The sequence below is a fragment of the Bufo gargarizans genome, chromosome 4 (genome assembly GCF_014858855.1).
Source record: "Bufo gargarizans isolate SCDJY-AF-19 chromosome 4, ASM1485885v1, whole genome shotgun sequence".
Classification (NCBI taxonomy): Eukaryota; Metazoa; Chordata; class Amphibia; order Anura; family Bufonidae; genus Bufo; species Bufo gargarizans.
This window is the reverse complement of record NC_058083.1, coordinates 285,752,598-285,775,808: the sequence shown is the minus strand read 5'-3', so window position 1 is coordinate 285,775,808 and position 23,211 is coordinate 285,752,598. Positions and strand designations below refer to the sequence as shown.

At 41.7% G+C, this 23,211-nt stretch overlaps 1 protein-coding gene across 2 annotated transcripts in view; it reads left to right on the top strand.

Annotated features, from left to right (window-relative positions):
- The window catches only part of PDSS2 (decaprenyl diphosphate synthase subunit 2), a 196,750-nt gene extending 179,998 nt beyond the window's left edge, over positions 1–16,752 (top strand). For both annotated transcript variants that reach the window (XM_044289937.1, XM_044289938.1), the window contains exons 7-9: positions 4,486–4,614; positions 7,869–7,904; positions 15,708–16,752. In XM_044289937.1, coding sequence (XP_044145872.1) covers positions 4,486–4,614; positions 7,869–7,904; positions 15,708–15,866 — 324 coding nt within the window. In that variant the 3' untranslated portion in view covers positions 15,867–16,752. The remainder of the gene's footprint in view (positions 1–4,485; positions 4,615–7,868; positions 7,905–15,707) is intronic.
- Positions 16,753–23,211: the final 6,459 nt, after the last annotated feature.

The window sequence follows — 23,211 nt, the reverse complement described above, 5'->3', positions numbered from 1 at the left end:
TATTATTTCATATTCCTTGCTAAAAATACTCCTCAACATAAAAAATTTTGTGGCCTCTGCTCAGCTACATTATTGAGCACCTAATAAACATTTAGTCTTCTAAATAGCCTAATAAGCAAAATGCTAAAGAAATCAATGTATATTATTGAGTATGAAATGGCTAGCTTTGTAAGTTGTGTACTTTAAACCCTTAACGCCCTGCGCCGTACATGTACGGCGTACTGATCGGGTGGGTCCAGAAGCTGACTGAACCCTGCTGTATGCGCCGGCATCGGTGAGATCACTGATGCCGACGCATTAACTCCTATGCATTACATCACTAAGAGTGCAACACCAAGCGATCAAAAAGGCATATGTACCAATTTAACCCCCAAAATAGTACCAATTTAACCGTCACCTCATCCTGTAAAAAATGAGCCCCTACCCAAGACAATCTCCCAAAAAATAAAAAACACTATGGCTCTCAGACTATGGAGACACTAAAACACGATTTTTTTTGTTTCAAAAATGCTTTTTATTGTGTTAAATGTAAAAAAAAAATGGCACATTGGGTATCGCCGCGTTCGTAACAACCTGCTCTATAAAAATACCTCATTACCGGTAGGAAAAAAGCCATTTTTTGTCACCTTACATCGCATAGTATAATAGCAAGCAATCAAAAAGTCATATGCACCCCAAAATAGTGCCAATCAAACAGTCATCTTATCCCGCAAAAATGATACCCTACCTAAGACAATCACCCAAAAAATAAAAATAAACTATGGCTTGTTTCAAGATATCAGTGTATTGTCGCCTCCGAAACAGCCTGCTCTATAAAAATACCACATGATCTAACCTGTCAGATGATTAACAAAAAATAACCGTGCCAAAAGTTATTTTTTGTTACCTTGCCTCACAAAAAGTGAAATATAGAGCAACAAAATATCATATGTACCCTAAAATAGTAATAACAAAACTGCCACCTTATCCCGTAGCTTCCAAAATGGGGTCACTTTTTTTGAGTTTCTACTCTAGGGGTGCATCAGGGGGGCTTAAAATGGGACATGGTGTCAAAAAAAACAGTCCAGCAAAATCTGCCTTCCAAAAACCACATGGTGTTCCTTTCCTTCTGCGCATGTGCCCATACAGCAGTTTATGACCACATATGGGGTGTTTCTGTAAACTACAGAATCAGGGCAATAAATATTAAGTTTTGTTTGACTGTTAACCCTTGCTTTGTTACTGGAAAAAAATTATTAAAATGGGAAATCTGCCAAAAAGTGAAATTCTGAAGTTTCATCTCCATTTTCCATTAATTCTTGTGGAACACCTAAAGGGTTAACAAAGTTTGTAAAATCAGTTTTGAATACCTTTAGGGGTGTAGTTTCTAAAATGGGGTCACTTTTGTGTGGTTTCTATTATGTAAGCCTCACAAAGTGACTTCATACCTGAACTGGTCCTTAAAAAGTGTGTTTTGGAAATTTTCAGAAAATTTGCTTCTAAACTTCTAAGCCTTCTAACGTTTCTAACGTTTTACAAAATGATCCAAACATGAAGTAGACATATGGGGAATGTAAAGTAATTACTATTTTTGGAGGTATTACTATCTATTATAAAAGTAGAGAAATTGAAACTTGGAAATTTGCTAATTTTTTCAGATTTTTGGTAAATTTAGTCTTTTTTTTATAAATAAAAATTAATTTTTGGGACTCAATTTTACCACTGTCATGAAGTACAATACGTGGCGAGAAAACAGTCTTGGAATGGCCTGGATAAGTAAAAGCGTTTTAAAGTTATCACCACATAAAGTGACGCATGTCAGATTGGCAAAAAAATGGCCCGGGCAGAAAGGTGAAAAATTGCTTGGTCCTGAAAGGGTTAAGTTGAAGTAAATGTTTTTCTGCTTTTTGTCGTTATGTGAAACAACAGATTTTGTATTCATAATTTAATAGTATTTTCCATGTACACTGCACTCTAGTGATGTATTCCCTGAAGTTCAGCCTGTGCCCAGGAGCATCATAGCCTCCTCTGGGTGACTGCAATGACTTTTTCTTGTTATACTGTAAAGTACTGCTTACTCTTGGGAATATAAGCAGAATGTAGACAAATATAAAACAGATAATGTATGGCAGTTGGACAGTTGGAGTAACACTGCAGTCTGATTTCTTACAGAAGTCATGAGACACGCGGTAGTCATTAGACCATTGGTATCAGCAGATAGATGTGCAAAACGACGCATCACTTCTAGCATGTCATTCTGGGACCACCCCTTTAATAAATGGCATCAACAAGGGCTGAATGAGTTTGGATGCTGCCTAGTGACAGACTTTCTTCTAGAGGTGTTGGATTGAGACACCTTGTATTGCAAAAGTAAAGCAAAGCTTGAAGTCCCTCAGAAATAATACCTGCGCAGACCACCTATAACTAAATATGTGGTTGCATTTGTTGTCACCACTCAGTATGGGACAGCGCTAGACAAAACCTAGTTGTCGTGATGACTAAATGATCAGATTCATGATAAACTGGCTCCTAGACCTGGATTAGATTTGCCTAGGCCTGGTATCGCATCAACATACACAATAAAAATGTATGTTACATCTAGCACATCACTATGCACTTGGCATGATACTTCTTTGTGCAACAGGCGCCTCCACCTAGGGCCCTCTATAATGCGCCCTAGGTTTGGTAGGAATGCCGAGTGGTATAGTGCAGCCTAAAATGTCTCTGTGTGTCACGGTGCTCCTACCTGGATATGGCTGGACCCCGGTCTTTTCTCCGAAGCAATAAATAGGGGGAATAATTGAGGGATTTAAACGAAAGATTGAGTCCAGACCTTGTATATAGTTGAACAGCAGCTTTACCTAAATAAACGTTCATCAGAAACAATTTTCAAGCTTTGTCTTGGTCCCAGCAGGCTTTAGCATTAAAACTGGCAGGCAAACTCGACTCTGCTACATCTGTTTCTCTCTGGCTCTGCTGTACTGACAGGCTGACTGTATGACTTAGATTCTTCTGTCTGCTGCACCTTCTCTCTGCAGTCTGACTCTGAGGTTATGCCAGGGAATTATGTTCCTGGCTCCTGAGGCTTTAAGCTTTGGCCTCCATGGCCAGCAGAACTGAGGGTATCTCTGCTGTGTTTGTTGCCACCTACTGGTGAACCAGGAACATTACATATAAACAGTTGCAAAAATTAGAAATGCACAGTGTGGTGAACCTGGAATAAAATGCACAAGATGACATGAGGTTAGACCATAAAAGATAGAAGCAAGGTGCAGAACTGGTAACAACACTGGGGTGTTATATTTGTATCTTCATTTCATTTGCTTATTAATGTTATATATGACAGAGATGTTTGCAGTCCCAGGTGCAATTAAACCCTCTATTGGTACACAAGTGGTGGTAAATCTAGCCAGTTTCTAGCCAGGAAACACTCTCTGTGTGATGGCTGCATTTCCTGGACTGAACACTGCTGCTCTGACTCTACTCACATTATCATAATGATTTGATGCTGTAAATTCCTGTCTGACTGTGGGTCTACTGTACTGTCGCCATATAATGCTGTGATTACACTAGACCCCAATCGGGCAGGAATTAGTAGCCTCATAAATCATGATGCTGTGAGTTCAGTGAAATGGAGCAGTGTTCAGTCTGGGAAATGCAGCCATTGCGCGGAGATTGTTTCCTGTTTTTGGAAGTCCCATAGAATGGGAAGTGCACTGCTCTGTCGGGCTGGCAGCCAGCACTCGGCTATTTTTGCTACTCCCATTGAAATGAATGCAGAACGACCGCGCATGCGTGGTCCTCTCTCCTTCGCTTTGTGGGTTCCGTTCTAGAGATAAGTGGGACTGGCACCTTTTAGACATTGGGGGCATAGCCTAGCAATATGTCCCCAATGTATCAGATGGACCAACCCCTTAAAATGGACAGATTCTTTACAAGTATACCATAAATCACATGAGCTTGGCAATAATAACTGCATGGAGAGTGTAGAAAACAAAGCAAGTCTGCAGCGGCCCTCCAGCTGTTGCAAAACTATAGCATGCCCGAACAGCCTACAGCTATCAGCCTTTAGCAGGGCAGGATGGGAGTTGTAGTTTTACAACAGCTGGAGGGCCGCAGGTTGAGCATCTCCGCTTTACATAGTCAATTTACAGTCTATCACTCTTTCATCATTGCCATTTAGTTCATTACAATAGTATTTTTCAAGAGTTTAATCATGGCTTTGTCCCATGCAGCATTTTCCATACTTCAACTAGATATGTAGCTTATTGCTCCATGAAAATACAGTAAATGCTCTTTAAAAATAAGTGTGTAGCTCACTTTAAAATATGCCCTTTAGAATACAAGTTTCTTTAAGATTGAAGGGTCCATTTAGCTGTTCATTTATGAGCGGAGAATACAGTAAAACCATTACACTGCTGCCTAATATTCAGACAGAGCACATACTATTTTATTCCAGATTCTGATACTTAAGATGCTGAACACTATTTGCTTATTGTATTTCAGCTGAACTCAGACCTGCAGCCGTTCATGAATGGGAAGTCCAGTGGCACATCTTTCAGTTTGAACTGTGCCCCTGTTGTTCTTCATCAGGAGTTTATAGGAAGAGAGGCGTGGATGGAGCAGGTCAAACAGGTAAAAACGCGGTTCCTGGCTGTGTGATGGCTCTATTTAAATATGTGGCGTTTACCTATTCATGTCTTACATAAATAAATGAATGAATTTATCATGTCTGTTGTATTATTCATCATCATGAATGATTCATATAGTGCACACATTTCTATTGCTTTTAACTGAGTTGTAATTACATAAAAGGTAGTAACAAAGGCATAGAAAAACGCTTAAAGGGGTTCTCTCATCTCGCCATTACTAAGGCGAGATGAGATACACTCCCGACCACCTTCCGGCCGGGAAACAGCAGATCGCTCCAGCGATCACTGTTTCAGTAGCTCCCATTGCCATTCATGAGAGCTACTGAAACGGCGTAGCACAGCAAACTATACTGTTTCCCTACCTCAGAAGCAGCATTTCTTGTTGTGCTACACTGTTTCCATAGTTCTCATGCACAGCGATGGGAGCTACTGAAACGGCAAGCTCCGAAGCGCTCTCCTGTGTACCGGCCGGAAGGTGGCCGGGACCTTAGTAACGACGAGATAAGACAACCCCTTTAAAGGCGATGTACAGCTTCACATCGCATCTAAAATGAAAAATAAAGCAACTTAGCAAATACTGTAAGACTTAAAGGGGTTTTCTGGAATTTTTATATTCATGGCATATCCTCAGGATAGGTCATTAGTATCAAACCTGTGGGGGTCCAACTTCCAGCACCTCCACAGATCAGCTCATGATAGAGGCAGCGGGACTGTTCGGAAGCACTTCCTAGGCCAGTGGCATCACTGTATATCAAAGAATTTTTCATCCAGAAGAGCATTTGTGAGTTCAATGATGTTGGATGACAGGGCCTGGCTCACAATTTCCATTCTAGTTAATCCCAAACGTGTTCAGTGCAGTTGAGGTCAGGGACCTGCTCAGGCCAATCAAGTTCTTCCACCTCAGACTCACCCAGCTATTCCTTTATAGACCTTGCTTCGTGCACTGGGACACAGTCATGCTGGAACAGAAAAGAGCCTTCCCCAAACTGTTCCTACAAAGTTAGAAATTGTCCAAAATATTTTGGCGTGCTGACGCATTAAGGTTTCCCTTCAATGCAACTAAGGAGTCTAGGTCAACCCCTGAAAAACAACTCCATAGCATTATCCCTCCTCCACCAAACCTTACAGTTGGCCCAAAGCATTCAGGCGGGTAACATTCTCCTGGCATTCACTAAATCCAGGCTCATCCATCAGACTGCCGGATAGAGAAACATGATTTGTCACACCACAGGACACGTTTCCACTGCTTCAAAGTCCAGTGACGGCATATTTTTATACCACTCCACCCAACGCTTGGCATTGTACTTGATAATGATAGATAGATATCATCGGCTACAAGCTTTTTGAGTGTAAACTTACTGCCAGAATTGTGCTTCACAAAGAACCTTGCATAGGTCGAAACATAGTGATTATGTGTTGGAGGTGTCAGTAAAGGTGAGCTGTTTCACCTGTATGGATGCTGTCATCACTAGTCTTTTCTAGTTTTATTATTGATGTCTCTTATTGATGTTGTATAACGAAAACTCCTACACCTATATTGTTTGTCAATTACATGCTTTTTACTCAGCCTAAAGCAAGCCAGATTGGCCCATCAGAATACCAAAGGTTCCTCTAAATGGCCCAGACTCTGAAACTATTACAATAGAGCCTTAAAGGGGTTATCCGGTAACTAATATTGATGACCTCGGGATAGGTCATCAATATCAGACCGGCAGGAGCCGACCCCCGGGACCCCCAACGATCAGCTGTTAGAGTCTGGCGCTCTTTTCCTAGGCCATGTGATGTCACTGTATATCAGTCACATGGCCTAGTTGCAGCTCAGCCCAATTGAAGTGAATGTGGCTGAACTACAATACCAAGCACAGCTGCTATGCTTGAAGAGCGTAACAGCTCCACAAAACAGCTGATCGTGGGGGGACTGGGACCCCCGCTGAGGATAGGTCATCATTATCCATTCCTGGATAACTCCTTTAATGGAGTTGTCCCCAATTTTTTAAAATTCCCCATCCAGAGGACCTGTGAAGTGAGGTATACTTGCCTATTCCCTGACGCTCGGTTCCAGCTATGTGGGTCCCAGAGGGTCTTCACTGCACTTCCGGTCCACAGATGTAAACTTCCTTGATAGGCAGGGTCACATGCACCACTGCAGCCAATGACTGGCCTCTAAGGTGATCAGTCACCAAGCAGTACATCATTGCTGTGTCACATTCCTATTGGGGACATGTCACTTTTGAGGCTAGTCATTGGCTACAGTGGTGTACTTGACCCAGTCTCTGCAGGAAGTCTACATGCGGGGATCAGAAGTGCAGGGAAGACAGCCCAGGACCCACAGAGCCAGAGCCGAGTATCAGGGAGCAGGTAACTAGTTTCCTTTACAGTTCCAATTGAGTGGGTTGGGGGGGGGGGGGGGGTTAAAAATAAAAATAAAATGGTAAGCAAACATGGACTTTGAAGTCAATCACTTGCCTCCAGGGTTATTCACAAATAACTTTATTAGCTGATTCACAAATAACATGCACATGTTCTGCACAGATAGATAATTTCCTCTGGTGAATCCAAAGAACTCCAGCCCAACACATATCCACTTCCACATTAGTAGTTTGAACATAGTAGGCCTAAGTGTACATTTGGCCTATGCGTTGGGAAAGCCCTCCATACGTACGCCAGATGTATGCCTATAGGCCCTGATTCACAAGTGCTTTTTTTCTATCTATTGGGCTGCTACACAGTACTAAAGCTGAGCGAATTTCATGTTCTGAAATTCGTTCACGCTTCGTTTGGTGGTAAAAGCAGAATTGCGTTATGGATTTCGTTACTCCCCTGCATAACAGAAACGGAACAGATTCGTTTTGCAGCCCATAGACTTCTATTATGACGGAATGAATAACGGAATGGTCCGTGGTAACGGAATCCATTACGCAATTCACCTTTTACCAGTAAACCAAGCGTGAACGAATTTCAAAATATGAAATTCGCTCATCTCTACACAGTACATTGGTATACCAATGGACTGTGTAATAAGACTGCTCTCTTACTTCCAGAGGCATCCAACATAAAGATATGTATCACATATTATTACTGTATTCTTATTCAGTGGCATGTGTCAGAGGGATATATCTGAAAATCCTAACAATGTATACCTCTCACCAAAGGCTCAAACACAATGTGAACAGGGTCTTAAAATGTTGTTCTGTAAAAGCTACATACATTTTTGAAACATCTTGCCTTCTTTTCTAGGCTCAGCTGAAAGGAAACTTGATAGACTTAGCAAAGGTCAGTATATGCACAAATACCATTTACTAAACTACATTTTTGTAATTTGCTTCACACATCTACATGTAAAAACATGTTGAGAAGCAAATATAAAAATTACCTCTCTCCTCATGTTGTATTCTGACAGCTGTTTGTGTTAGGCCTAGTTCACACTTAAAGGGATTCTGTCATCAGATTTTACCCCTATAACCTAAAGATATCCTCATGTCCGGACTAAGAAGAAGAATCCTAAGCTGGCCTTATTAAAAGTCACTGAGGCTCTATTTGTCCAAAAAACAGGTTTTTATAACCTGCCAATTACTTACTTAAGGTGCCCAAGGGGAGGTCTGTTAATACAGGATGCCCGTCCGCACCCCTTGCTGTCCGGTGCCCAGCGCCGCCTTCTACAGCTCAGCGCCGCCCCTGCAATCCTCCCGTCCCTTTGCCAGATCCCGCACCTGCGCACTAGGCTCGGCAAATCTGCAGGTCATATTAGGGTTGAGCGAAGTGCGCATCACGCCGGCGCATGCGCACTTCGCTCAATGAAGCCGCTGCCAGGAGTCCGCACGGGCGCATCAGGCCGAGCCTAGTGCGCAGGCGCGGGATCTGGCAAAGGGACGGGAGGATTGCAGGGGCGGCGCTGAGCTGTAGAAAGCAGCGATGAAGACGGAAGGCAGCGCTGGGCACCTGACGGCGAGGGGTGCGGACGGGCACCCTGTATTAACGGACCTCCCCTTGGGCACCTTAAGTAAGTGATTGGCAGGTTATAAAAACCTGTTTTTTGGACAAATAGAGCCTCAGTGACTTTTAATAAGGCCAGCTTAGGATTCTTCTTAGTCCGGACATGAGGATATCTTTAGGTTATAGGGGTAAAATCTGATGACAGAATCCCTTTAAAAATGATTTGGTCAGTGATTGTGAGCCAACTGGACCTACTCAGAGATAAGGTATAATCGAAAGATTTGCTTCCATTCTGTGTTTACACCCGCATCTGGTCTTGGCTCACAGTCGCTGATGAAAATCACTGATCAAACACTGACCAAATCACTGTGTGAATTAGGCTTTATACTAGCAATGAGGACTAAGGTCTGTGTAATGAAACCAAAATCTAATCAAACTCTGCTTATGGCACAGATTGAACAAGAAGATTGGGAAGAATAGATTATATGCACTTGTAATGTTACTAAAAGTAATTTTTAGGTTTATGTGTAGTTATTATTTAGGGTCTTTTTACATAGTCAGATATATTGCCCAGAATAAGCACCAGTCAAATATATGGCAAGTCAATTCCTATTCATTTACTTGCATTTATATTATACAATAATCATTTTTTTGATTATGTTGGTTCATTCAGTTGTTTATTCCCCCCTCCCCATATAATGTCCATTACAAGTGACAGTTAGATGCTTATTTACACATGGGGATGTCCTGATGACAAGTGAGAATTATTTTCTGCATAAACAATGCAATTAACAAAAATGAGCGCATTAACATTAGTCCTTCAGTCGCTGGGCATTTTTAAACATCTCTCCCATGTAAAGGGCCATTTGAGATTACTTTGTTTTTTAGCTGAAAATATTGTGCTATATTATCTGACCAGTCCCTATATGGTTCCCAAAGAGCCATTCACATAAAAATGCTAGTGACGTTAAAGGACTTGTGCCATTTGGGACTTTGATGGCATATTGCTAGCATATTAGCGAATGGAGCAGTGGCCGCACTTGCACGGAGTGCTCTCCATTCCTTTCTATCCGAGAGATAGTTGCCTGTCTCGGTGGTGGGACCAACACCCATCCCTAAAACAGGCCCCCCAATAGTGAAGGAGAGCGCACTGTGCATGCCTTCCATTTATTTCTATGGGAGTTCAGAAAGGGTGCTTCGCTATTTTCTGACTTTGTATAGAAATTAATGGAGATCGCACCGTGCAAGCACAACGACCCCTCCATTAACTAATATGGAACTGCCAGAATTAGCCAAACCAGCTCTCCACTAGTTTCAGAACTCTCATAGAAATGAATAGAGAGCAGCCACGCATGTGTGGCTGCTCTCCACTCACTTTGAGGTCCCATTGTGGAGATAGGTGCTTATCCTTGCAATATGCCACTAATGTCTCAGATGAGACAACCCAAGGCCTCATGCACACAACCGTGCAGTTTTTTTCGGTCCGCAAAGCGCCGATCCACAAAAAACGGAAGGCGCTCGTGTTGCCTTCCGCAATTTGCGGAACAGAACGGGCGCCGGCAATATAAATGCCTATTCTTGTCCTGCAAATCGCGGACAAGAATAGGACATGTTATATTTTTTTTGCAATGAATGGGTCTGCATCCGAGCCGCCAGAACGGCGGCTCGGATGCGGACCGAAACAACGGTCGTGTGCATGAGGCCTAACATTGTAGTAAACCTACAAAGAATCAGTTCACAGAGTTCTGTCATTAAACCAACATGGGAACAGCCTGGTGACTTAGGCCACTTTCAGACCTCTGGTGTGAATCTCCGGCATGCCCTTTCCAGCAGACAAGTGGAGGATTTGCCGGACACAAACCGCAGCATGCTGCAGTTTGTGTCCAGCTAGTTCTCCGCTTGCCTTTCAAATTGCATACGGATCTCCACCACAATTCAAACCGGAGATGTGAAAATAGCCTTAAATGTCCGATCTACTGATCGCTGCCTTGACCATGATCTACTATTGAGCCACTATTTCCTTGCTATATTGTAACTTATAATTGGTATGGAAGTGTAGCTCTCTAAAATATTCTTCAGAACGACTTTATTTGTGGAGCTTCTCTTTTCAGGACTGTTGTGCAGTAGTTTGCAGAATTTCTATTTGTTCTTCAGTTGATAGATATTGGAGTTTTATTACTTTAGGGGTAGTATTATAAATCCTCCACCAGCCTGTAGTTCTCACTTTCTGTTTATGATTTAAATCACAGGTTTTTATTGGAAAATAGAAGCAGATAACAGTTGTAGACAGAGCAATGAAACACTGCTGTGCTCAATGCCAGAATCACACATTGTATGATTTCTATTTCCAGAGGAGTTTATATTCTGCTGTCTTAACCCCTTAGGCCTCTTTCACACGAGATTTCCGTGTGGGTGCAATGCGTGAGGTGAACGCATTGCACCCGCACTGAATCCGGACCCATTTATTTCTATGGGGCTGTGCACTTGAGCAGTGATTTTCACGCATAATTTGTGCATTGCGTGAAAATCACAGCATGCTGTATTTTGTGTGTTTTTCACGAAACGCAGGCCCCATAGAAGTGAATGGGGCTGCGTGAAAATCAAAAGCATCCGCAAGCAAGTGCAGATGCGGTGCGATTTTCATGCATGGTTGCTCGGAGATGATCGGGATGGGGACCCGATCATTATTATTTTCCCTTATAACATGGTTATAAGAGAAAATGATAGCATTCTTGATGCAGGATGCTTAGTAAAATAGGGGTTAATAAAAACTCACCTTAATTTAACTCACCTCATCTACTTGGTCGTGCAGCCCGGCTTCTATTCTGTCTTCTTCTTTGATGATCTGTGAGGAAAAGGACCTGTGGTGATGTCACTGAGCTAATCACATGGTCCATCACCATGGTGATGGATCATGTGATGGACCATGTGATGAGTGCAGTGACGTCACCACAGGTCCTTTTCCTCCTGGGCATCAAAGAAGAAGACAGAAGAGAAGCCGGGCTGCGCGAACAGGTGAGTTAAATTATTTTTTCTTTTTTTTTTACCCCTCCATAAATATTTTACTAAGCATTCTGTATTAAGAATACTATTAAAATAATAAAATCTACACAACACCGAACCCAAACCTGAACTTCTGTGAAGAAGTCCAGGTTCGGGTCTGGGTACCAAACATGCCGATTTTTCTCACGCGCCTGCAAAACGCATTAAAATGCTTTGCGCTTGTGCAGAAAAATCGTGCATTTTCCCGCAACGCACCCGCATCCTATCCGGGCCAAATCTGTGATGCCCGTGTGAAAGAGGCCTTAATGACCAAGCCAGATTTTGGAAATCTGACATTTGTCACTTTTAGCAGAGAATAACTTTGTAAAGGTTTTGCACATCAAAGTTTTCTTGTCACATATTGTACTTTACTCAGGTGGTAAAATTCTATGAAAATTTGTCAAAATTGCCATATTTTCCTATTTTCAACTGCAATATTTCACATACACAAATAGATACTATTCAATATTTTTATCTGAAATATATTTCCACATCTTTACTTTATTTTGGCTGCACTTACAAAAATTTTTACCATTTTTTATTTTATTTAGGAGACTTAAGCCTCATGCACACGTCCGTTATACACGGACCGTGTTATACCGGCCTGGATTTCTTCTGAGTGCAGGAGCGCACGGCGTCATTGGTTGCTATGATGCCGTGCGCTTCCTGCTGCCGACGCAGTACAGTAATACACTGGTATGAGGCTTTACTATTTTAACATTAATTTAAAATTTTTTGAAGTACAGATTTTTTTCCTGCAACAAGCCAAGTTTGCAGAGGCTTATAAGTGTTAGAAAAATATAACCCCCAAGTGACCCCATTTTGAAAACTAGACCACTTGACGTATTCATCAATGGGTGTAATGAGTTTTTTAATACCCTAGTTTTTTAAAGAAATTAATGCTAAGAAGGTGAAAAAAAATAACATTTTCATTTTTTACACAAGTGTCAATTTAGAGACAGTTTTTTTTCCACAAAGCATATTAAAATGAAGTACACCCCAAAATGTATCACCCCATTTGTCCTGTCTTCAGAAATATGGCCCTAATCTTATGTCTTGACACACGGCAGGGCCCAAACATAAAGGAGCACCTAATGGCTTTCAGAACGCAAAATTTGCTTGAAAATGTTTTAGGCCCCATTGCACACTTGTAATGGCGTTGAGCTGCCAAAACAATAGAAAACCCCCATAAATGACCCCATTTTGAAAACTAGACCCCTTAAGGTATTCATCTAGGGGTGTAGTGAGCTTTTAGACCCCCTAGTTTTTAGTAGAAAGTAATACTAAGCAGGCAAAAAAAATATAATGTTTTCATTTTTTGCACAAAAGTGTACCTTTTTTTTGTACAGAGCTTGAAAATGAAGTACATTTTGGGATGTATCACCCAATTTCTCCGTCTTCAGAAATATCCCCATTGTGGCCCTAATCTTATGTCTTGACACATGGCAGGGCCCAAACATAAAGAAGCACCTGGGGCCTTTCAGATAATAAACTGAAAATGGTTCAGGCCCCATTGCACACATGTTATGGCGATGAACTGCAAAATGATAGAAAACCCTTATAAATGACCCTATTTTGAAAACTAGATGCCGTAAAGCAGGCATCTAAGTGGTGTAGTGAGCATGATGAGTGCCAAATTTTTATAAGATGAAATAATGAGTATATATGCTTTTATTCAAATTATTAATAACATTTTCACAGGAAATTGGAGATTTTTTTTTTTTTTGATTGGTAACCCTGTTACGGTTTTAGAAATATGCCACGTTCTTATCTTTGTGGCGCATACAGATGAGAAGTGAAGCTGTGCACTTATAAGGGAGGCAGATTTCTAAAAAGGCATTTGCCTGTACATATGACTATGTCTCGCCAATAAAGCAGTTGTCCCGCATTTCTGTCATTCTGATGCTGTTGTGAGCAGCGTTCTGGTCTGACATTTAATTACTTATTGCAGAAAGAAAAAACTGAACTGTAGTGAAAAGCAACATGTCCAAGAAAACAGAGAAAAATATCTCCAACCATGTTGCAAATTCCAGTTTGTTAACAAGATACAAGAACACCAATAGGGCTGTAATGACAAGCTGGTATTCAAGGACAGTGACTGGTCGTACAACATCTCTTTAGCCCCATCAATCCCTATATGAGAGACGAACGTGCTAAGTGACGCAGTGCACCATAACAGGCCCCTGCCCGACAAGGTAGAATCCGCTATGCACACAATCAACCAGTCACCTACAGAGTATATAAAAGGACAGTGTCCAGAACCATCTGTAAGAACAGTAATGGATCACTAATTCCCAAAATTATGTCAGGATTTCTAGACTTGTTGTGGGGTGTAAGAGGTCCACAAAAAAAATCTTTATAAAGCCCTTACTGTACTTGTGAGGAACAACTCAATCATTAGAGATCCTCCAAATAAAAAAATATCATGCCAATATCATGATACAGTAATGTGAATGGAATTAACAGCTTTGTGTGGCAGGACATAGTCATAAAAAATGAAATAATAAAATTTAAGAAATCAAATCAGAAAAGGTAAAATTTGTTCCAATGTCTGAAAAAAAAAAAAAAATTGCTCCACAACTCATCCCAAAAGGATCCCTCCCTCCCTAGAAAGCCCACAAACCCACAAACTAAACAGAAAATGAGAATTAATTGACTTCCTGAAAGACCTCCCACCCACCCTTTTTGGTATTAAATAAAATTAATAATTAGCAACCGTATGGTATGCCTCAAAACAGGGGTAATTGCAGAGGCCTGGTTGTGATGGGCAACGGGCAGTAAAAATGGGTGTCCCTCCTCCTTCCATGTTTGCTTCACACCCAGCATTGTTTCTGAGGATATGTCTTGCTGGTGGTGGCAGGGTCGGGGTGAGGGAAGTGGCGTTCTGAAAGCCTTCGAACATCCTCAGATTCAAAGGCTTGCTCAGGTGCGGGAGACTCAAACAGGAGACTCTCAACCTCCTCCAGGAACTCGAGGAAGTTGAGGGTTCCTTGGGCCTTTTTAAATTAAACAAAACTACTATAGGTAGCAATCTGAATGAGGTAGATTGCTACCTTTTTATACCAAACCAGGTAGGGTCTAAGCGCTTAGTCCGAGAGGTCTACACCTCCCATAAATTTATTATGCTACTGTGGTGTCTGCGTGCATGGTGGTCAGCCTGTAGACATCCTTCCACTTCACTGCAAGCAGCTGGTCACTTGCAAGGGCGAAGGATGTTCCTCTCTCCAAACGCTTTGACACTAGCAGTTGTGGGTATCCCACTCTATTTTTACGCACTGTCCCACAAGCCCCTGTGTTTTCAGCATGGAGGGATTTAAAAAGGGGTATGCTGGTATAAAAATTATCAGTGTACACGTGGTACTCTTTGTGCAGAAATGGCGCCAATAGCTCCCACACAATTTTTCCCGATGTTTAGGGGCCATATTGCTCTGCTGCCGGCATTTTTGGTGATCGCTTGTCACGGTCTCTGATCACTGCTCCCAGCCGTCAGCTGCCTCTGGTAGCTGTGGGCAGGGAGCTCCTGCACTTTTTTTTTATAGCTCTAGCTTGGGCTGAAGTGCCGCCGTAAAAAGACGGCAGTCCAGCCCAAGGCCCCTTAGTGACCGCCGTAAAAACACCTATGGGTGGTCACTAAGGGGTTAATGGAGGGTGGTGCATTATTTTACATGATGATGATGACCTGTAGAGATGTAAAGTATTCATAATGGGAAGGATATTCACTTGCCGCTCACATTCTCAGCCTGCTTGTTAAGGTGTCTGAACACGGTGCGACGCTTCTTTGTTGATATGAAACTCGCTGTCACTGGGAAAGAAAAGCATCTTAGAAAGGTAGCGATTTTAACTTTTCAGCTACCAGACTGAGAAGGCCATAATGTCCCCCGTCACTTAACCAAACAAAAAAAGCTGTCTCATGTTCGTTCAGCATGATGTGATCTTATTATGCAGCCATCTTCACAGGATTGTGTTATAGCGGGGGCGGCATTTCTCTTTGTTAAGAACAATTGGGGTGAGGTTCTTCTTATTCATCACGTCATAATAAAAATATTCTGTGCCATGTGGCAGTGTGACTTGCATTTCATGTGTGCCTGTGCTTTCTCACAGTTGCAAGAGGCAATCAAGGCTGGCAAAGGTGTGACTGCAGCTATTGACCTGTGCCGTTACCATGGAAACAAAGCTCTGGAGAACCTACATTGCTTCCCTCCCTCAAAGGCCAGATCTGCCTTGGAGAACATTGTATATGCTGTGACCAGATTGCCATGACACTGTCAGCAGACGATTCCTGCTGCTTATTTTTATTGCCTATTTTTATTTTATTTTTCACTTCTTTTATTTTGTATTTATATAAATCCAATAATTCAGCAAAAACCTGGGGTGGTCACTGGTGGACTTGTTTTCCTTCTGATTCTCATTCATCACATTGAGCAATGGATGTACAGCCTATTTTTTTTTAATCTTGTTTGATTGCTACTGATAAAAATAGAATAAGAGGAAAAAAAAGGTCAAATCATTTTCTCTTGTCATGCCAGAAGCACACTTGAGGCTGAACTAGTAGAAATAATTAATGAGGTTTGCTGCTGTGACCTCAGCAAATGGCCAGGAAATAAGGTGTTATTGATTGGACATAGCCAGGGATGGCGCCAGCGTGGTGGCCTGTGGTTTTCCTGCTCCTGGGAGGACAGAAAGAGTGGGATTCTGCAGGTGTCAATAGGAAATCTCTTCTCTAAACAGTGTTCCCAAATACCATGCAGTGTGTGCCTACATCAAGGACACTCCTCATTAGCATGAAATGAAGCTGCAGCATCCGAAATCTGCCCTGAACTTTTTACAACATTGGGAATTGCTGTACCAATATTCTGCCCTTTCCAGTTTACATCTTATAGTATTTCAGCTGCTGTTATTGTACAGCTCATCAACGTAGTGTTTACTAGAACGCCTGAAATGGAAATAGTATTTTTTTTGTATTTCTTTTATTTATTTGAACGGTAAAAAGGCAAATCAATCAAAAATAAGTGTACATTGTAAATGTATGTCTAAAGCAATGAATGGCATCATGTTTACTCTTTGTTTTCTAATTTCACCCATAAGTGCCAGTGTGAACACCAGAAGGAAATGTAACTTTTATACAATAAATTGATCTTTGTTTTTAGTTTGTATTTATTTATTTCTAACCTTTTCAAATTGATTAATTTTGATCTAAAAAATATATATAACAGTATGCTCTGCTTATGAACGCAATGCATGTAAAGATTAGCAGCTGGAGCTGAGTTTGTATATAGTGAATGGATTTCCTCGGCTTTGTGCGCTCATCCTGTATCTGAATGGGTTTCTTTCCTAACCTTAGTTTGTCAGATGAAACAACTCTGAAAACTTCAGTGACAGAATATAAGGTAATCACAAGCCTGGAACTTGAGCCTGTCTCTGCTTTGCTCATTGGAGATGATTTTTGTGGTTTGCATGCATGCAACGTGAGACCATCGTTGACAAGAAGGCTGAGTTTACACAAATGATCTAGATTGAGACTCAGCTACCTTTCTTCCTTCTGTGGTGTAATTACAGCCCAATCCGGAGACAGCTAGCACAGCAAACAGATTTCATTACATCGCTCACTTAGACACTTGAAGTAAAGTTATTTCAGTTAAGTTATCCTTTAGCCATCATCTCACCTAGCTGGAAAATATGTCAGAAAGTTATCTCAGAGGAGCTTGTTGCATTATTCTGTGTAGTAAAAGGGATTTTGTTTTCCGCTGTTTGAGGTTTTTAGACAACTGTGTCACTCCCCCTCTAAGGATACTGATTTTCAGTCCATTCACTCAACACAAAAAAGTTTTTTGTTTTTTTTCAACATTCGTTCTAGTTATCTATTTAGGATTCTTGGAGTTTCATAGCATTTTTCACACATGGCAGAAATTGCTACCACTGCAGATCCGATCCATTGCGCTGAATGTTTTTTTTTGCCAGTAGCTACCACATAGATTCCTGCAACCCCCATTCAGATGAATAGGAGAGTTACTGAAATATCTAGCAGATTTGATTTGTGTGACTATACTCTTTTTTCTCATTTTTATTGGGCACGTTGGACTTTTTATTGTGCCAGACAAAACTCAGTGAAATGAATTTTCTAAGTGTCATCAAGAAGAAAAAAAAATCTGTAATAAAAATAATTTTTATTTTTAATTGTTTAATAGTAAGACACAGAGTGTTAAACAGGTCCAGATTTATCACAGTGCCTGATGCTGGCTGGTAAATCTGATGCACCTATAGACTGTCTAATCCAACTGTACCACACCTATTTGTTGGCTTATTTTGCTCCAAAAATGCCAAACAAAATTGGGCGCGAAGGGCCTTTTTTCCCATTAAGTCATGACTGTTTTGGCTAAAACACACCCTCTTGTTGGTGATCTAGCAGTGTAATACTGCCACCAATTACCCAATGAACGTTCATTGGGCAATCTGCAGCCAGCAAACAATGATTTAGTATGGGGACCGGCGATGGCATTAGTCATTTGTTCCTCCCCATACCATGGAGATGATCGCTGCATGTAATAGCAGCATTCCCCTCCAGTAACGAGCTGGCGATTGCCGGGAAGGAACACTTTTAATGTAATACAGCCTCTAGATCTAAATGTGACCTAATAACTTTTATCAATAACTGTCCAGCATGTTGACAGTTGGTTTGAGGTTGCTACACCGACATGACCATATCATAATCAGATTATTATTTGACATAATAAATGCGATTGTAAAATGACTTGCTGTTTACATTATACTGTAGTTCCCTATTCTGAAATGTAAAGTGTCTTCAAAGTAGACCATACTGCTGCAATGAATAATAAAAAAACAAACTCTGAGGCTTGATGAATTGGAGCATGTCAGGTATAAACTGTCATCATGAGTAATAACAGCAGGAGCTCAGACAGTACAGTCAGACAGGTTATAGGGTTAATTGCAGCTGGACATTTATTCACTGGAAATGCTATATATGTCCGGTAGGTGCGAGTCCCACCTCTGGGAGCTGTGGAATTCAGCTTGAGAATGGGCCCCATTTTAAACTTTCTATTCACAGAGCGCGCTCTCTCCATTGACTTGAGGGTTTTCCAAAAATAGAGCTATTTTTGGAATTCCAATATAAGTGACTGTAGAGAGTCACACGTGGCATATAATTTTCAGTCCTGACTAGACATTTGTTTAAGTCTGCATCATATACATCATTGATCATAAAACAGAAGCAAGACATAACTCCCCAACAGATTATTATTACAATTAGCCAACTACCAGTATACTAATGTACTATAGCATCCTTGTTCCGGGGCAACAACTCCAAAATGTGTTACTTCCCACTACTGCAATTTGGGACATCAGTCTCTTTTGTTACCTTGTTTATGGCAGACAACCCCCTCCCCAGAGATGTAATTACACTGTAGCAGCCCTATAGTGCTATGGGGCACACAGTGTTAAAGGGCCCTATCTGGCACACAATTAAAAGATTGGAGGATGTTTAACATTACACCGTGTATGAACCACATCCTTCACAGTCCTCTTTTTCCAAAGCTGCCTCGAACTGTTAGGTCAAAGAGGGCTACTCTTTAAAACTCCTTTAACAGATTAATGTCTCAGGCACACAATAGTGTGTGTTTTGGCATGTTAATGCTGGATAGAGAGGAGCCTGTTTAAAAGTAGCCTCTTCTAGTTACGCCCCTGCCCACTCTTAATCTCTCTGCCTCTCCTTTCCGCTTCAGGTGCCTTTTTTGGAATACACCACATGTTACCTCAAGTGTTAAAAGTACTCTTGCACAATATCCAGGGCTTTCTATTACAATAAATCATTTCATGCTGATATAATTTGTATACAGTTCACACATAAAACCCTCTCAGTGTGTTCAAGGTAATTAGACAATTGTATAAAAATGCCCAAAAGGCAATACACCTTATCTGCTTACCACTGGTTACATTGTTGAATTTTTTTTCTAATTTTAAGTTGAACAAATAAAATAAATAGTTGTAAATGAGTTCAGTGGAAATTCGCTCCTCTTTTATACACTCCTCAACATTGAAACTGCAATATCAAGAAGGACAATCTGTAAAGTTATGCAACTCGAGAAAGTAGCGTCACTAACGTTGTATAGGATGATTGTGAGATGCCTTCTATTTGTCGACGTGCCAGTTATCCCCACTTGTTGCAAACTAAGAGGGACAGATTCCTTGAACTGAGAGACCTTGGTTTATCATTTCAGCAGTTTCATGCCTAGGCCAAGATGTCAGCAGTATTCATCGTTGCATTTTCTGGTAGTTGGGTGAACAACGTTACACTGGAATGACAGCAAGAGGTGCACAAAGAGGAACCTCTGCATGGATGGATAGTCTTATTAGAAGAATGGCACGTAGTGATCCAATCTGGGCTGCAGGTAAAAATGGAAATCACCTCCTAAGTCTAAGGTGGCAAAAAGTGTCTACACAGAACATAAGACACATGACACTGGGCTGCAAGCCAGACATCCAGCTACACATGTAACATTGATCTCTCATCACCTATCAAAGACTGTCATGGTGCACATCAAGATGCCAATGGAGGATGGAATAGAGGTATACCTCTTCAGCTATGCAATCTGATTTTATCTCGGATGATTTTGTCTCTGGAGACAAAGTGGGCAATGACTTTAACCCCTTGAGGGCCGGGCTCATTTTCACCTTAAGGACCAGGCGATTTTTTGCAAATCTGACATGTGGTGATAACTTTAAAACGCTTTTACTTATCCAGGCCATTCTTAGATTGTTTTCTCGTCACATATTGTACTTCATGACAGTGGTAAAATTGAGTCAAAAAAAGAAATGTTTATTTATAAAAAAAAATCCAACTTTACCAAAAATTAGCTAATTTCCAAATTTGTATTTCTCTACTTTTATAATAGATAGTAATACCACCAAAAATAGTTATTACTTTACATTCCTCATATGTCTACTTCATGTTTGAATCATTTTGTGAATGCCATTTTATTTTTTGGGGACGTTACAAGGCTTAGAAGTTTAGAAGCAAATCTTGAAATTTGTCTGAAAATTTCTAAAACCCACTTTTTCAGGACCAGTTCAGGTCTGAAGTCACTTTGTGAAGCTTACATAATAGAAACCACCCAAAAATGATCCCATTTTACAAACTACACCCCTAAAGGTATTCAAAACTGATTTTTACAAACTTTGTTAACCCTTTATGAACATGTGGAGTCACTGTGGGTAGAAATACATGGAGCTAAAAACAATAATAAATTACTAATAGGAGTTTACTATAAACCACCTAATATACCAGAGTCCACAGAAAATCTACTACTAAACGAGATAGACAAGGCGGCAAATCATAATGAGGTGGTTATTATGGGGGACTTCAACTACCCAGATATAGACTGGGAAACTGAAACTTGTATATCTCATAAAGAAAACAGGTTCTTGGCAATAACCAAAGACAATTACCTCTCCCAACTGGTTAAGGACCCGAGTAGAGGGACGGCCATACTGGACTTAGTATTAACCAATAGGCCTGACAGAACAACAGACGTGCAGGTTGGGGGACACCTGGGAAATAGTGACCATAAAGTAATAACCTTCCAATTATCATTCAAAAGAGCGTTTCTACAGGGAGGAACAAAAATACCAAACTTCAAAAAAGCTAAATTTAGCCAACTAAGGGTACTTTCACACTTGCGGCAGGACGCATCTGACAGGCTGTTCACCCTGTTGGATCCGTCCTTCCGCTATTTTGCGGACCGCCGCTCCGTCCCCATTGACTATAATGGGGACAGGGCTGACCTCCGGCGCAGTTCGTGGCGCCGGTCTAAAAATTCGGACATGTAGGACTAATAGTCCGGCGGCCTTTTGCCGTGCTGCGCCGGAGCTCTGCCCCGTCCCCATTATAGTCAATGGGGACGGAGCGGCGGTCCGTCGGCACAGCGAAATAGCGGAAGGACGGATCCGACAGGGTGAACAGCCTGTCGGATCCGTCCTGCCGCAAGTGTGAAAGTAGCCTAAGAGAGGCCATAGGCCTAACTAACTGGGACAAAGTCCTCAAAAATAAAAATACAGCCACAAAATGGGATATCTTTAAAAGCATCCTAAAATCTCATTGTGAGAGGTACATACCGTATGGGAATAAAAGGTTAAGGAACAAAAAGAAACCAATGTGGATAAATAGAACTGTAAAGAAAGCAATAAATGACAAAAAGAAAGCATATAAATCACTAAAACAGGAGGGTAGTGAGGAAGCACTGAAAAACTATGAGGAAAAAAATAGAACATGTAAAAAAACTAATAAAAGCGGCCAAACTAGAGACCAAGAGATTAATTGCCAAAGAGAGTAAAACTAACCCTAAAATGTTCTTCCCCTTTCCCTTCGTGGGACGCTAGGGCTCCGCCCCCCCGCCTCTCCTGTACGCTGGCCGCTCGTACCACCGCCCGGAATGCCTGACCGCCGCAGCCCACGCTAGCTTGTCGTCCATCACAGCCATGTACCGAGGCTGTGGCCGCCCTGACCGCCTCCCTGATCACCCCAGAGTTTGATGCCGGTGTCCGACTTCTGTCCCTGAAAATCCGAGCCGTCGGGTGGTGAGCAGTGAGCTATTGCAGCTCTAGTTGTGTGAAGAGAAAAAAAAAAAAAAGCACTGGCGGGACGAAGGTTGCTGGGGTCGGAACATAGGGCACTAACCATTTGTGCTAAAGGGGAGCCCTGGTCGGCACGTGCCTGCTGGTGAAGTGGTGGGGTCCTGGCACTGGTGGAGATGATGTATGGGGGGTGCCTGGTCCCTGAGATCCTGCCCTATTGTTTTGACTTATACTGAATCAGGAATCCTGAATTCCCTGAATTATACTAACCCCTATTGACTCTCACTGACATTTGCTGGCCTTGGAGCGGTGAGGTCAACTCCGCTTGTAGTGTTTGAAAGGGGGGCCACTTTAGTTGTCTGAAAGTGGAGGACTGACCACAGGCTCTTGTGGTGATGCTGGGAGCCCCTGTTGCGTACCCATGGGACTTCAGCTGACAGAGTGTTAATTTTGTTACTGTGGCCGTGGCTGTAACTATGGGGGTGCAGATTGAAGTTGCCGTGGAGTGACAGAAGTAAATCCTGCACTGAGAGATCTGCAGACGGCTATTGAGAGTGGACTGCGCCGGTGTGATCGGAATCGAATTTAAAAAGGAAAAAAAAAAAAAAAAGAGAGAGCGGGGGAGGGGGTTCGGGATGTGCCGTGCTACATTCAACAATTCCAATAATCTGGATTGAATCTGGATTGAAATCCCTATACCCCCCTCAAGATATTTAACTGTATCACAGTCCTCCGAACTAATCTGCCATCGGATTATATCGCCTATACGTTTGGAGTCTAGATCTCGACCCTCAAACCCCTTAAGAAGCCTCTCCTCTTTCGGCTGGATTCTGTTGATACTATGGACTTCTTTTCTTTCTTTTCGTTCTCTCTGAACTAGTTTGCGTATCTAAATATGGAAGCAATTTATTGATTGATTGTATTTGGAAGAGGGAAGGAAAAGGGGTGGGAGGGAGAGGGGGTAGGGGAAAAAAAAAAAAAGGGGGGGGGAAGAAAGGAATAGGGGGGGGGGGGGGGAAGG